The 13,951-nt window shown below is 38.7% G+C and overlaps 1 protein-coding gene across 1 annotated transcript in view; it reads left to right on the top strand.

Moving 5' to 3' along the window:
- ASXL2 (ASXL transcriptional regulator 2) overlaps positions 1 to 13,951 on the top strand; it is a 2,483,396-nt gene that overhangs the window by 2,421,644 nt on the left and 47,801 nt on the right. Inside the window, exon 9 of the mRNA XM_044062884.1 lies at positions 1,568 to 1,673. Within this exon, the coding sequence (XP_043918819.1) occupies positions 1,568 to 1,673 (106 nt within the window). The remainder of the gene's footprint in view (positions 1 to 1,567; positions 1,674 to 13,951) is intronic.

Here is a 13,951-nt window from a genome sequence, read left to right as displayed (position 1 = left end):
GGAACCCTTCATTATCTTCCATGCGGACAGGATTTTCCTCAGGACTAATCTTTCCTTTATACCCAAGGTGGTGTCTAGTGTGGCCCTAAACCAGACCATTAATTTTCCTACTTTTTTCCCTAGTCCACAAAACAAAGGGGAATGGATACTGTACACTCTGGACGTGCACAGACAACTTGGGTTCTTTTTGGACAGGACTAAGCCTCTCAGAAAATCTGACCAGCTGCTAGTTGGCTTTGCTGCAGGGGCAGAGGGGAAGGCCATTTCATAGCAAACCATTTCCAAATGGATAGCCCATTGCATTCACTTCTGCTACAAGCACTATGGAAAACCTACCCCACAGTGGATAAGATCGCATTCCACCAGGGCTGCATCTGCCTCTACGGCATTTGTCAGAGCAGTCCCTACCAGGGACATCCTGGAAGCTGCTACCTGGAGCTCTGTACAGACCTTCACCATTACCACCTGCCTATCTTATCTAAATCCAGAGCTGGATTTGCCACAGCAGTCTTACAGGGCTTAATAGCTGGCCCTAATGCTCTTTAACTACCTCCTCCCTTCCTTAGCTTTGGAAATCAACCCAAATGTGATGACTGCAGCAGTGAAACACAAAGAACATAGTACAGTTGTGTACACTTACCATAAATGTAGATGTTCAAGTGTATTCACTGTTGCAGTCCTAGTTACCCTCCCTCCAGCCCCCTGACTTCTCTTGGCTCTACCTTTCCTTCTTGTTTGGTATGTATATATTTTTTCATGTGTATTTGCTTTTTGATGGGGGTGTACCATACCATATAATTGCTTCCTATTGTGGGGGCACCTGACATCTGGCGCAAGAAAAACTGATGTAATGGTGACAGCTGCATGTTTTATACCCCTGACGACCTGACTTCATGGAAGAAGCGAAAGCATCCGACGCAGAAATCGAAGACTCTGGTATTCAGGCCGGCTGAGGGCTACCTGCAGGCAGGTAACCCGAATGTGTTGACTGCAACAGTGACTACACTCGAACATCTACCTCTAACATCTACATTTATGGTAAGTGTACACAACTGTACTTTCTGAGGTTGGTACATGCTGACATCCACTTTATACCCAATGTCTCTTTATGGCCAACATATGGAAGCTGATGCGCGGCATCGCACATATCTCACAGTAACATAAGACTTTTGTATACTGGCCGGATGTACGAGTCAGCCGGGGGTGGACTCCCTCATGTTATGAGTACTGCAGGATATAGAAAAGAAGGACATTTATGGTTGTGGTAAGATTTTACACAACTATTCTTTCCTTCAACGTGCCCATATGTGTGTGCATTTTGTGGAAAAGTGAGTGTATGTGTCCTGCAGTGGACTGGCACTGTGTTCAAGATGAGTTCCTCTGCATTGTGTCTAGTGAGTGTCAGGATAAGTTACATCTCCCTCGTGACCTGGAGTGGAACTAGTCAAGCAGTCAGCGAATACATGAATGAGCAAAGTATCTCCATATTTACTCCTTGTTTTTTTGTACTTTATATTAATTATCCAGTAATGCTTGTTTAAGCATGTTTTTTTCTGGTTTATTTTAGGTGAGTTCACTCCGGAGATGCAGCAGAGGATACGTCAAGAGACTGAGAAGGAAAAAAAGGTGGAGCCTTGGAAAGAGCACTTTTTCGAAAACTACTATGGCCAAAAGTATGAATACATTGAGCTGTTTTGTGTTTGAAATCATTATTAGCAAGTGGTTATTTGGTCATTTGTTTTTTTTTTCTTTCTCATTGCTTTTTCTCTCCATAACCATCAACCATAAGCATTTATTTCTTTATTTACTTTTACTTTTCAACTTGTTTTCCTTCCACACCTGCCAGCCATCATCCCTTTCCAGTAGTCTTGCACCCTTTCAGTCCTCCCTTTAACAATGGCCTCTCAGGCACCATCTCCAGGAGGTGAGAGACAGCCAGAGGAGGCCGTCATCCTGACAGCCATGGAGGCTGTTTCCCTGTCATTCTCATACATCTCCTGTACCTTCTACTAAGGATGACTTGCAACCATTGTACTTTAGTTGATTTGTGTCAGCAATTTTTGTAGTGATGCCCAATATGTGTCATCATAATTTCACTGTGATTTATAAGGACTGAGTGCTTTTTTTGTTAGCATAACTCTTTACAACTGGTGTTAAGCTAGAAAGGTCATCTAAACTGTAGAGATGTCATAGCACAATCAAGTCCCTTCATTGCCCAAGAGTTTGTTGGAATGTAAGTTAAAAGTAAGTGCTTGTTAAAACTTGTTCAATGTAAAGTGCTTGTGATGTTTGAAGACATTTTTTTCAAATTTTTCCTGTCTTATCCTTATTTTTTCAGTGTTTTTTTGTTGTTCTAGTGTTAAAAAAGCTGCTTTTTGAAAAAGTGATGTCCTTAATTTGTAAGGATGTTAACAAAATAGTACTGTTTGTGTCCTTCAGAGGATGTATTAATGTGGTAAGCCAAGTGACCCCATCACAGCAACTGTATTAGAGAAATTAATTTCTGTCTTTATTAAGAAACCACTTACAATTTTAGCGCACTTAATGGTAGCAGTGTTCTGTTGCATGTAGTTCATCCTATAATAATTTGATTGGCTTTCTCCTGAACCTTGAATGTATCATTTTTTTTCCTTTCTTTTTTTTCAGCAAGTTCACTGGAACATCGCTAAAGCATACACACAGTAGGCTTATCCAGTAGGCAGTCTGAATCCACTCAATCCACCCACCATTTATTTAGGATAACCTGTGTACCACCTCTACCATTGTGCTTTAACTAAGTGTTAAGGACAAACAGTGTTCTGTGTTTATTTTAGCCTGCATAGTGTCTTATTTGAAGACAACTGCTTCAGCGTCCTAGTTTGTAAGCAATAGCTCTGTGCTCTGTAAACCTTCCTCCACTGACATCCTGCTGGCTAGCGTTTACTCTTTACTTCCTAACAGACATTGACATTTGCTCATAGTGCTCTTACTCAAACTATTTCTCTCTTATTTTTTTCTTTACTTCTGCTAGACTTGCTATTCCAGTTATTTATATCCTCCTGTCTTTCTTTAGTGGAACTGCATGCCTTCAAGGAAGTCATCCTTGTTCTCCCCCCTTCTTTCTTATTTCTCCTTGCCCGAGACAGTTATTAAACCACATTCAGCTCTGAGCTAATATTTGCACAGTCAACATTTACTCTGCACTCAACTGCCTCTTTAGTGTCTTTTTATTTTGCTATAAAAGTGTCCCTGCAAGCAAATAGATATATATGTAACAGTGAAGTATGCACTTTGAACACCAGAATGTGGGCTGTATTTTTATGTAAATTATAAATATTGTGGCAGCCTAAAACAAGGAACTCTGTCCTCTATAATAGCTCAATTCTCTTAGACCACAGCAGTCCCATTAGTACATTCTCCTTTAACTGTGCTCAGTTCATTGTTTTTTGCAGTCCACTGTTTCCCTTCTTTAAGTTTATTTCTCTTCTAGTGCAGCCCATTTGAGTTCTGGGCCAGTAATTATCCACAGCTGCACTACTGCATTCTAGCTTACTTTTTCTCATTGTTTTGCTGCTCTTTGGGGGTTGGGGTGACCTTTGGACTTTGGATGTCAAAGTCCATAGAAACCTCTTTACCTTATGCAGTTGTTCTAACAGTCAAGTGCAGTTCATAGGATCATAGGAAGTTACTAGGCTATTGGCCCTGAGGCTCTTATAAGCCTAGCCAAGAGTTAAGCCCATGTTTAGACAAGTCATCACCCAGAGCCCCTGTCCAGCAGGGACACCGGTGGAATCCCAGGGATGTATTTTCTATTTGCCATCCAGTTATCCAGGTTGTGCTTAAAAAGGGGTAAAGAGGTACTCTGTCTGACGTGGAGAAGGAGTCTATTCCACAGATGGGTAGTCTCTGGGAAACACAAATCTGTCCCGCCAACAAGTCCTATTGATGTCACAGACCAGGTTGAGGCCGCGTGTGCGGGTTACTCTAGTGCAGCTTGACACGCGGATATGGAGCAATCCCATCAAGGCTGGGTCCACGATCGCTTTGTATGCCAGACAGAGGTCACCTCTGAGGAGTCTGTATGAAACTGAGTAAAGAGACAGGGTTTTTAGTATATATGTGTATGGTAGATTTCTGAGGCCCTGGATTCTCCTGGTGAGGAAACTCTGTGGTCTCTCCAGCTGCTGCATGTGCTTTGTGAGGTACATGCCGAATGGGGCATTGTACTCAATAATGTGCCTTATAAGGGAAGAATACAGGGATGTTATGAATTCCTTGTCCCTGGATGAGATACCCTTACTTATGAGGTGGGTCATGTAGAAACCTTTCTGTGCAGTGGAAGCAACATGGTGGTCAAAAGTCAGGTTGCTGTCAATCTGGGTGCCCAAATCCTTCACAACTGATTGCTTGCATGGGACGTTTTTATTAATGTGATAATTTGTGGGGATGTCACTCTCCCCAAAGGGTGATGATGATGATGATGCATTGTTTGTTATTCAGTTTGAGGCCATGTTTCCGGGACCAGTCATTTGTTTGGGTGAGACCCTCTTGGAGGATGTCCACATCACTAGGGGAACTGATGACAGCGCCCAGCTTGTAATCATCTGCAATCTTGGTCAGCCATAGTCACCTCAGAAAAGTATATCCCAAATAATAGAGGCCCCAAGACCAAACCCTGTGGTACTCTGCTCGATACTGGTCTGCTGCTTTAGGTGGCTTCCTCTATTTTGACTAGGTGGGTTCTATCAGTGAGCTATCCATCTAGTAACATATGGGTTGATGCCTAGTTGAGAGAGATTATCTGTTATGCCCGAGTAGGGAATAGTGCTGAAGGCTTTGGCCAGTTCAAGGTAGGCAGTGTCCACCATCATCCCCTCGTTCATGGCCTTGGTGACTGTCTCAAAAAAAGTCGACCAAATTTAACAAACATGACCTCTCCTTGACAAAGCCAAACTGTGTGGGATCGAGTGTTTGAAGGTTGCCAATGTCCTTGTTAATGAGGTCCATGGTAATCCGTTCCATGGCCTTGGAGATCAGGCTAGTTAGGTTGATGGGTCTGTAATTTCCCAGATCGGTGGACACGCCACCTTTGTGTAAAGTGATTACAGTGGCTATCCTCCACTCAGCTGGGACAAAGCTGGTATTTAGGCTTTGGTTAAATATAGCACGTAATGGTGCTGCAAGTTTGTGCCTGAGTTCATGTAGGATGCTGCCTGGGATGTTATTGGGTCCCATGGAGGCTGTATTTTTTGCCTTTGAGAGAGCATTTTTTTTTCTGTTATCACCATTAATCAGGTCAAGATGATATTGGACTAACTTCTCTACTAAAACTGTGTCCTAAAGCAACCAAATCAAGACTTTCAACTACTAGCTAAGAGGCCTTTTAAACTATATTGTTTCTTTTACTTATCTCTGTCAGCAGATTTGTGGCTGTTTAAGTTAAGTCACTGATTGTATTTTTCTCTGTCTCTTTACCAAGTTTTTAACCCCACTTCATTCACCCTTGCTAATGCTCCGGTTCATTTTGCTCCCCTACCTTATACCTTCTTCTCACCCACCCCCTTACTATAATTTTCTACTTCCATAGCACCTTCCAAATAGTCCACAAACCAATACCACCAGTTCCCTCTAGAAGAAAACAGTCAATAGAATTGCTCCCAGTACAACCTCTCTTTCTTCTTCCCCTACTCTCATTTCCCCTTACACTGTAACTCACCAAACTAACTGCTATAACTACCTTTCTAGACATATATTATAAATTCTCCTGCATTTTTCACTCTTATTTGAATTGCCTAATTTGCTGAATTTTCCCTTACTTGTACAGCAATGTTCGTCTATTTGACCTTATTTTATATTAACTTTTATTGTGTTTATTATATTTTACTTGCACAACCCGAGAATTAATTCTTTGCTTGTTATTTTCCTTTTACTTGTATAATCTGTACTGTGACTGCATTACTTGCTTAATTTGTACTGTAAAATGTTTTTTATATACTTTGTACTGTGGAATGTTTCTCCCCAGGCCTCTGTTAAAAATGGGAGCAAACTAAGTCGGACTCTCCCGGTCAACAAATGTCAAATAAAATAAATGAATAAAAATAGTAGCACCCACTCTTGTTTACCACCCAAGACTCTCTGTGAAGCTATCATAATCCTAGTCCCTATAACTATCAAATTACAATCTCTACAACCAACCCAATACCCCCCTGATATTTTCTACTCATTATTTACAAAAAGGTAAAACCCAAGTTAAATAAGATGCTCCTAACTGAGATTACTAATCCTCCTCAGTCTAATAGCCTTCATCAGCAATTATCAAGTCTACCTCCTTCAAATACTTAAGTCTTCAACCAGTCCTCACAAAGAATATCAACTTCTACCCAGCATGCCTTTCTCTGTAATACTGTATCTCTACAAAAACATATCTGGTTTATTTATCTGTAAATATCTCAAAACTAAGTATCCAAGACTTCCAAGATTGCTGCACATTGAGGAATAGCTTCATTCTAGTTCTTCCAGTCTGAAAACAGAAACGTAGCAGAGAAAGCCAGTGCACTTGTCTTTCTGGCTAAATCCCAGTAAGCGGCTAGCAAGTACACTTTCTGGATGTCGAGAAAAAAAAATACAGAGGAACTGAAGGAAAATCAGCTACAAAAGGTGAAGAAAAAACACTGACTGGGAAAAATACTACAGCTGTTCAGCAAAAAGCAGTGCAAGCTGCAGACATGATCTCCATTAAAATATAGGAAAATATAAAACAACTGCACACAGATCTGATTAAAATAAATAAAACACTGAGGAGTATATAAACTCAAACAACAAAAGGCTGGGAAAAATGGAAGAAGCATTTAACAGATATTCAGATGAGGTAACAAAACTGCAAAAATCAGAGGTCGAAATGTATAAAAGGCTGGCTGAATATGAGACTGCTCAAGAAGAAATGTTTCAAAAATAATAGAATTAGAGGACAGAGTGTATATGGAAAACCTGAGATTTTCTGCTGTACAAGAGAAGGTGAAAGGAATGGACTGTATTAATTATATGAAAGCACAAAAAAGCAACTGCACTGGCATTCCATAGCAGGAGTTAATAAGAAAGGTCACACCGTATGTATGCTCCAACTTGGCTATAAGAAAGCAACCTAGACCTTTACTAGAAAAGATGCAATCCTACCAACTCAAGGAGTTAATTCTGAAATAACTGTGGTAGAAAGACAAAGTACTAAAAGCAGGACACAGTGGAGTGTTTGTGAAGAATGGTTGTTCACTGTACACTAGGCAGAAGAGGAGTAAATTTATACCACTATTTAGGGAATGTCGAGAAGCAGGAATGAGCCTAAAACTGCTGTACCCAGCTATATTTAAAATAATCATCCATGGAGAGACAAAATCATTTTGGATGAAATACATGCTAAGGAGGAAATATAAAAGTTTGTCCATCAAAAAGTGAGCAGTGAAACAGAAGGAGATTCTGCTTCTTGTTCATCTCGTAATAAAAACCATGGAGAGACAGTGTCAGTGAAACCTTTCCCAATCTTTCAACAGAAAATGCTGGAGAGAAGGAAGGGGGCATGAGAACTGACTAGAAGAACCAAGTGTACATTGTAAATGAAGCAAAGACAGGATTTGGGAAATGGAGATGAACAGGAATAAAACCAGTAACTTGGAAAACGACAAATGTGGGACTACAAAACAATAATTATATTTGTGAAACATGACGGAGCAAGAAAATATAGAAATACAGGACTTTTTTGGACTTTGTTTACCTTGTAGGGGACTCTAAAGCACATGCCCTACGTCATGTCATTAATGTTCAGAAAAATACTTAGGAGAGGGGAAAAGGAGGGAGAAGATAAACTGTAAGTAAAACAGATTTTTTTCTTAATGGTAGTATTTCTGTGGTGCATGATTTTCTTTGCATGCTACAAAGTAAAGTTTTCTCAGTTATTTTTAAGTGTGGTGGGGATACTAAGGTAAACAGGTGCTCCTGTTCTTTCTTTCTTTCTTTCTCCATTTTCTCTATCTCCTTGTTCGGTTTTAAGAAATTTAGGCACTGCAGTGTAAAAAAAGTTTGGTTAAAAGAACATGACAAAAGAAAACTTAGTGTGCTTTTTTTGATTCTTGCATAGTGGAATGACTGGATTAAGCCCCTTAGCTTAATTTGGTAACAAGCTTTAAGAGAAAGCAAATAAATGAAAAAGAATATTGAATATTATAAGGCTTTTTTCTAGCAAATAAATATATGTTTTGTAGCAGATTTGTGTCTGGTTCTCATGTCTCCAGGAGACAATCTGAAAAATAAAAATGACAAGGATATAATATTCTCCGAAAGTATTCAACTGTTTGCTCAGCTAGGGTAACTATAAAGATAAGACAAAATGTGGCAACACTTAGCTAAAGCACAGGCTGTACAAAGTGTCTTAGCATGGATAACCTTTCTTTTAGGTTAACTCGAGTGTGTTAGTGTGGCTGTCAGCTTGGAACATTTGTTCCTATCAGGAGGGTAAAACTTCAATATTTGAGGATGTACATCATTTTGTGTACTGTTATTAAGTTAATAGGTTTTAGGGGGCATTGGGGATGTGTTTTATTTTGTTTCAGGGCTTTCAACAAAACAAAAAGTTTCCTAAGATGTGACATAGGCTGAAATGGATATAACAAGAAACAACTGTATAAAAGATCAACCTGCTAAACGTTATATGCATGTAACACAAAAGCTGGAACTAGACATTTAACAAAAAAGCTGTTACACACAAAAGGTGGAAATAATGACTTTTTAACAGAACAATGCTTTCTGCAATGTCTTTAAATGTCCATGGTCTCACAGATAAATACACAAAAGAAAGAGTAGTGAACTATATTAAAAATGTAGACTGCAAATAGCTATACTACAGGAGACACATTTAGAATGAACTGAACATGTGAACTTGATAAAGAAAGGTTTTCAGGACGGTTATTCAGCAGAATACCTTTGACAAAGGAAAAGAAGACTACTTATTGTGATATGGGGAAATATTGCTAGCCCAGCTATCTGGAAATTTGTAAATAATTCTGTGTCATTTGTGAGTAGTAATATGATTTGTACAGAACTGTATGTTATGTATTGAGCTAAAATGTAACCACAGCATGCCCTGCTGACTTAGAACAGAAATGCATATAAACTATATACCTGTGCAAATGTATGTTTTGACAGTAGAAACTAGAACATAAACGGGTTAACTTGCAAAACTTCAAGAAAATAAGTTGAAATTAAATTGCATTATGATTATGCTATAAAAGTTATCTCGCAGTTTCAGTGTAGCAGACACAATGTCTAGAGCTAGATGTTTTTGTATTGTCTTGAAAGAGAAGTAATTGCTAGGTTTAAAATGTAAAAGTGTTTTATTGTTTTACGACTTCCAAGATCTGCAAACATCTGAGAGATATGTATTTTTCACACAAAGATGTTACATTCTGTTAGTTTCTATTTTAGCCTGGGAACTGAAGTCAGGTGACAAAAAGTGATGTCATCCAAGTTAACCCAGCAGTAATATTTGATATTAATTTAAGAACTCTCTCAGAGAGAGACTGGGTATTTTGTATTTTGTCTTTCACCTGGAAGCATCCACTCGTTTGCACTTGCCTTGCTGTATGGCTTAGTAACTCTTTTAGACATAGATAGGAATATAGTAAAGATTAGATTAGATGTTTTCTGTATTTATTTGAGACTGTCCTACAATGTTGTTTTTAAATATTTCCTGTGATTTTGAACTCTGAAGTTACTGTGTTGATTACTGAGTATTGTCTTGCTCTTTTATTACTTATTATTAAATATATTTAAACCTATAGTTGTGGCTGATATTTGTGAGACATATTTAAGCTCTTAGAGTACTTGCATATGTATTTGGTGACACTGTACAGGCCACTCCTAAATAACCTTGCACGTCTTGGTCAGATTACCATTTGGATTTATAGTAACATTACACAGTAGGATTGGGCACCCTTTGTTAAGGGCCTTAAATGTAGCTGGTAAATAGTAGTTGGTGGCAGTGGAAACTACTATATAGTCTGGGCAGAAGGCAGCATAGCTAGTAAACCTTTGCCAGCCTTTCCCAGGTGTGTGTGTGTATGTGTTTGTATATAAATCAAATCTCAAAGTGTGTGTGTGTGTGTGTGTGTGTGTGTGTGTGTGTGTGTGTGTGTGTGTGTGTGTGTGTGTGTGTGTGTGTGTGTGTGTGTGTGTGTCTGTGAGCTATTTGGGCAGGGACACAAAGCACTGTTAGGACAGAGAAGGTGCTGGAGGTTTTGGCTTGGCCAATCAGCTGAGATCTCAACCCTATAGCTGTGCCAGTGGGGAATCTTATTGGGGATCTGGAGAAAGGGGGGGAAACCAGCCCCAGACTGACTGCGATCTCTGTTTGCTCTTAAGGGAAATTGCACTTTACTGTGTGTGTACTTGTAATCCTCCCAGTGCGTACGTCCCCTAGCTGTTGCCATTGGTGAAGACTGAGGTTCCTTGATTACTGGACCAATGCATGGGGTGTCACACTTGTATTGCAAGAGCACTCCAATAGTGATAGAAGAAGATAAAAAAGATAATACTGGCACATTTGTAGTACTAAGGGGCAACTGGTAAGGGAGGAAGATTACACTGGCATGTATTTATTTTCCACTAAAACTGTCATAATGGAGCGTAAGAAAATTCTGGGAGAAATAATCTGCTTTCAGCAAGGAATATTACTTATAGTTGGGGACTGGAATTTGGTTTGCAACAGTGAAGATGTGTCTGGGGGGACCTAGAAGGGAAAATGTAACAGAGGAGAGTAGATTCTTGAAGAAATTTATGAAAATATGTTATTCCCCAAGACACAAAAACTGAGCTAGGCTAGACAAAATTTACATTTCACATGAACATGTGCATTTAATTGAAGGTCTTGATATGCACCCAATAACTATTTCAGATTATGCACCAATAACTAAAATAAAAACACAAGTTACTGAAATAAAAGTGAGCCCTTGACGCTGTCCCACCTGTCTGTTGAAAAGAGAAGAATTTAAGGAATGGGTAGTGGAAATTAATCAGGAGTTATTAGAGAAGATAGAAATTTTACTGAAAATATAGCTAGGGAGTGGGATAAAATTAAAGTGGAGTTTAAAAACAGGGTGGAAATAGAAAAAAAGGGAGATATAGTTAAGAAGTAACAAGAAGTATTTAGACAGACTGGCAAATGTTACAGTATTGCAAAATAGGGGAAATCTAACAGAATAAGAAGAGGAGCAAATGCAGAATACTAAACAGAAAATAAGGGATTACCTCGATAATATGCATGAGTTTAAAAAGCTTGCTGTTAAGCAACTGTTTTTTGATAATAACTGGAGCACAAAAAACTTTTAGCACAACAGCTCAGGCAAAAGAATGCAGAAGGGGCCTTCGACAGACTTAGGGAGCCTATAACAGGGAAGATAACAAGAGAGCCTGTAGAAATATTAGAAATATTTTGGAAATTTTATGAAAGTCTCTATAAAGCAGAGAAATATGGAAATCAAGAAAAGGTACAAATGGAAATGTTTATAGAAGTATTAAATATGCCAAGGTTAGAGGTAGATGAGGCTCAATTATTAACAGTTAGGATAGGAGTAGATGAGATAAAAATGGTGATGTGTAACCAATCTGCAGGTAGGTCCCCAAGAATAGATGGTATTCCTGTGGAAGTTTGACAGCTAGGAGGGAAAACTGATAAAGATCTGGAAGGTTTTGTTTAACAGTATTTTAAGAGGAGAAGTACCAGCATCCTGGAAGAAAGTGATGGTAGCTGTAATACCTAAAGAGGGTAAAGATCAACTTTGTACAGGCCTGTTTCAGTACTAAACCATGATTATAAAATGTTTATGTCTATCCTGGCAAAAGTGATGCAAAAATTGATAGATATGGATCATTGTGGTTTTGTGGAGGGGAGGCAAACATTTGACAACATTAACAGAACATTGATGATCTGTAGGGAAAAAGAATGTAAGAAAATTTCACTGTTGTTAGTGGGTCTTGATGCAGAGAAAGCATTGACAGAATAAACTGAGACGTTATGGGCAGGGCAGTGGAAACATTTGCATTCCCTGATAAAATTATAAGGTTGATTAGGAGGCTATATGAGGGATTGGAGGCAAAAAAATGTGGATGGGGTTTTCCCTGATAATTTATGCTTGAGCAGAGGAACCAAGCAGGGGTGTCCTCTTTCCCTTTTGTTATTTGTATTATTTTTAGAACCATTGGCATAGAAACTAAAGGACTCAGAAATTTAAGGATATAATTGGTTTGGTAGTCAAGAATAACTACGTCTGTTTGCAGATGCTATTATTTTATACCTGAAAAAAACAGAAAAGGGTATTACAGTGATGTGGGACATTTTGAGTCAATTTCAAATTTTTTTGGGATATAAAATTAATGAAGTTAAAACAAAGGCAATAGTAGTAAATTATGTACCCACACACAGATTGGTTCAGCAATATCCATGTTTATGTGGACAGAATAAAATGAAGTATTTAGGACTATGGATTAAAAATCTTTCTGGTGTGGCAGCTAAAGATATGTAGGAAGAGACTAAACAAAAGACAATACAAAAACTGAGAAAATGGAAGCTCTGTTATATGGATATGGATAGTAGACGCAAACAGTTAAAATGTTTTTAGTCTCTTTAGTATTATACACAGATCAGGCATATTTTTTATCAACCAGTGGAGAAGTTATGGATAGCTATTAATAAAGAACTGAAGGATTTTATCTGGGATGGGAAGACAGCAAGAGTCAAGTGGGATAAGCTGATTCTTCCAATAGAACAAGGCGGATTGGGATTACCCGATTTGAAGGAGTATTTCTGAACAACACAGTTAAAGCTCCTATACATAGCACAAGCAGAACACTGTAACTCAAAGTGGAAATGGATGATGATGAAACAGGGGGGAGGCTCAAGAAACAAGGAGAGACTGCAATTTTGGATGCATATCTTTAAGGAGATTAACAATAATCACACAGAATATTATATTAATAAAGTAGCAGAAAGTATTCTAAGACCAAAGACACTAAGCCAACACAGGAATGGAGAAAGGAGATTCTGCAATTATGGATACAGACAGTAAGCAAAAGGGGGCTGCAATTTATTGGAGAAAATTGGCAAAGGAACCAAGGTATTGGGAGCAAATAACTAGAGAGAGAAAGGTAATAGAATCAGAAGATCTCATGATTTTATTTGGACTGCAAGTTAGAGATTGCCTTCCCTATCAAGGATTGATATCAGAGTATAGGCAAAGAGAAGGATCCTAAATGAAAGACCAGCACTGGTAGAGTTTTTAAAATTTAGAACAGAAGCTGCCATTAAAAAAGCAATAATTAGTAGAGCGTATAAAATATTATAGCAATAACCCACGCCTGGGTGTGGGTAATGCTGGATTTACCCACAGTTGGTGTGGTTTGGTCACGAGGGTGAAGCCTGAGTGGCCAAAGACAGCCGTGGGTAAATCCAGCATTACCCACACCCAGAAGTGGGTTATTGCTATTATACAATGACATTATTTAAGAAAAAAAATAATTACTTTTCTTAAATAATGGCATTGTATAATGCCTTCTTGCTGCCCTTCCACAGCTGTCTGGTATTCTGCAGCAGTTCTGATGTACTGCACATGCATATACTTACGCAGTACATCAGAGCTGTGGGCAAAAGCAACGGAGACAGCAAGATCTCCGTTGCTTTTTACAACCTGTCTCGCTATGTTAAATGGGTTTAACATAGCGAGACAGCTTTAAAAAAAGCAACAGAGAATCTCAGTTGCTTTTTTTTAAAGCTGTCTCACTATGTTAAACTCATTTAACATAGCGAGACAGTTTTGAAAAAAGCAAAGGAGAAAGCAAGATCTCCGTTGCTTTTTAAAGTGTCTCTCTATGTTAAATGGGTTTAACATAGCGAGACAGCTTTAAAAAAAGCAACGGAGATGCTCAGTTGCTT

Source organism: Protopterus annectens, chromosome 2.part1 (assembly GCF_019279795.1).
Source record: "Protopterus annectens isolate FY-2018-M chromosome 2.part1, PAN1.0, whole genome shotgun sequence".
Lineage (NCBI taxonomy): Eukaryota > Metazoa > Chordata > Ceratodontiformes > Protopteridae > Protopterus > Protopterus annectens.
This window is presented reverse-complemented; position numbering and strand designations above follow the sequence as displayed.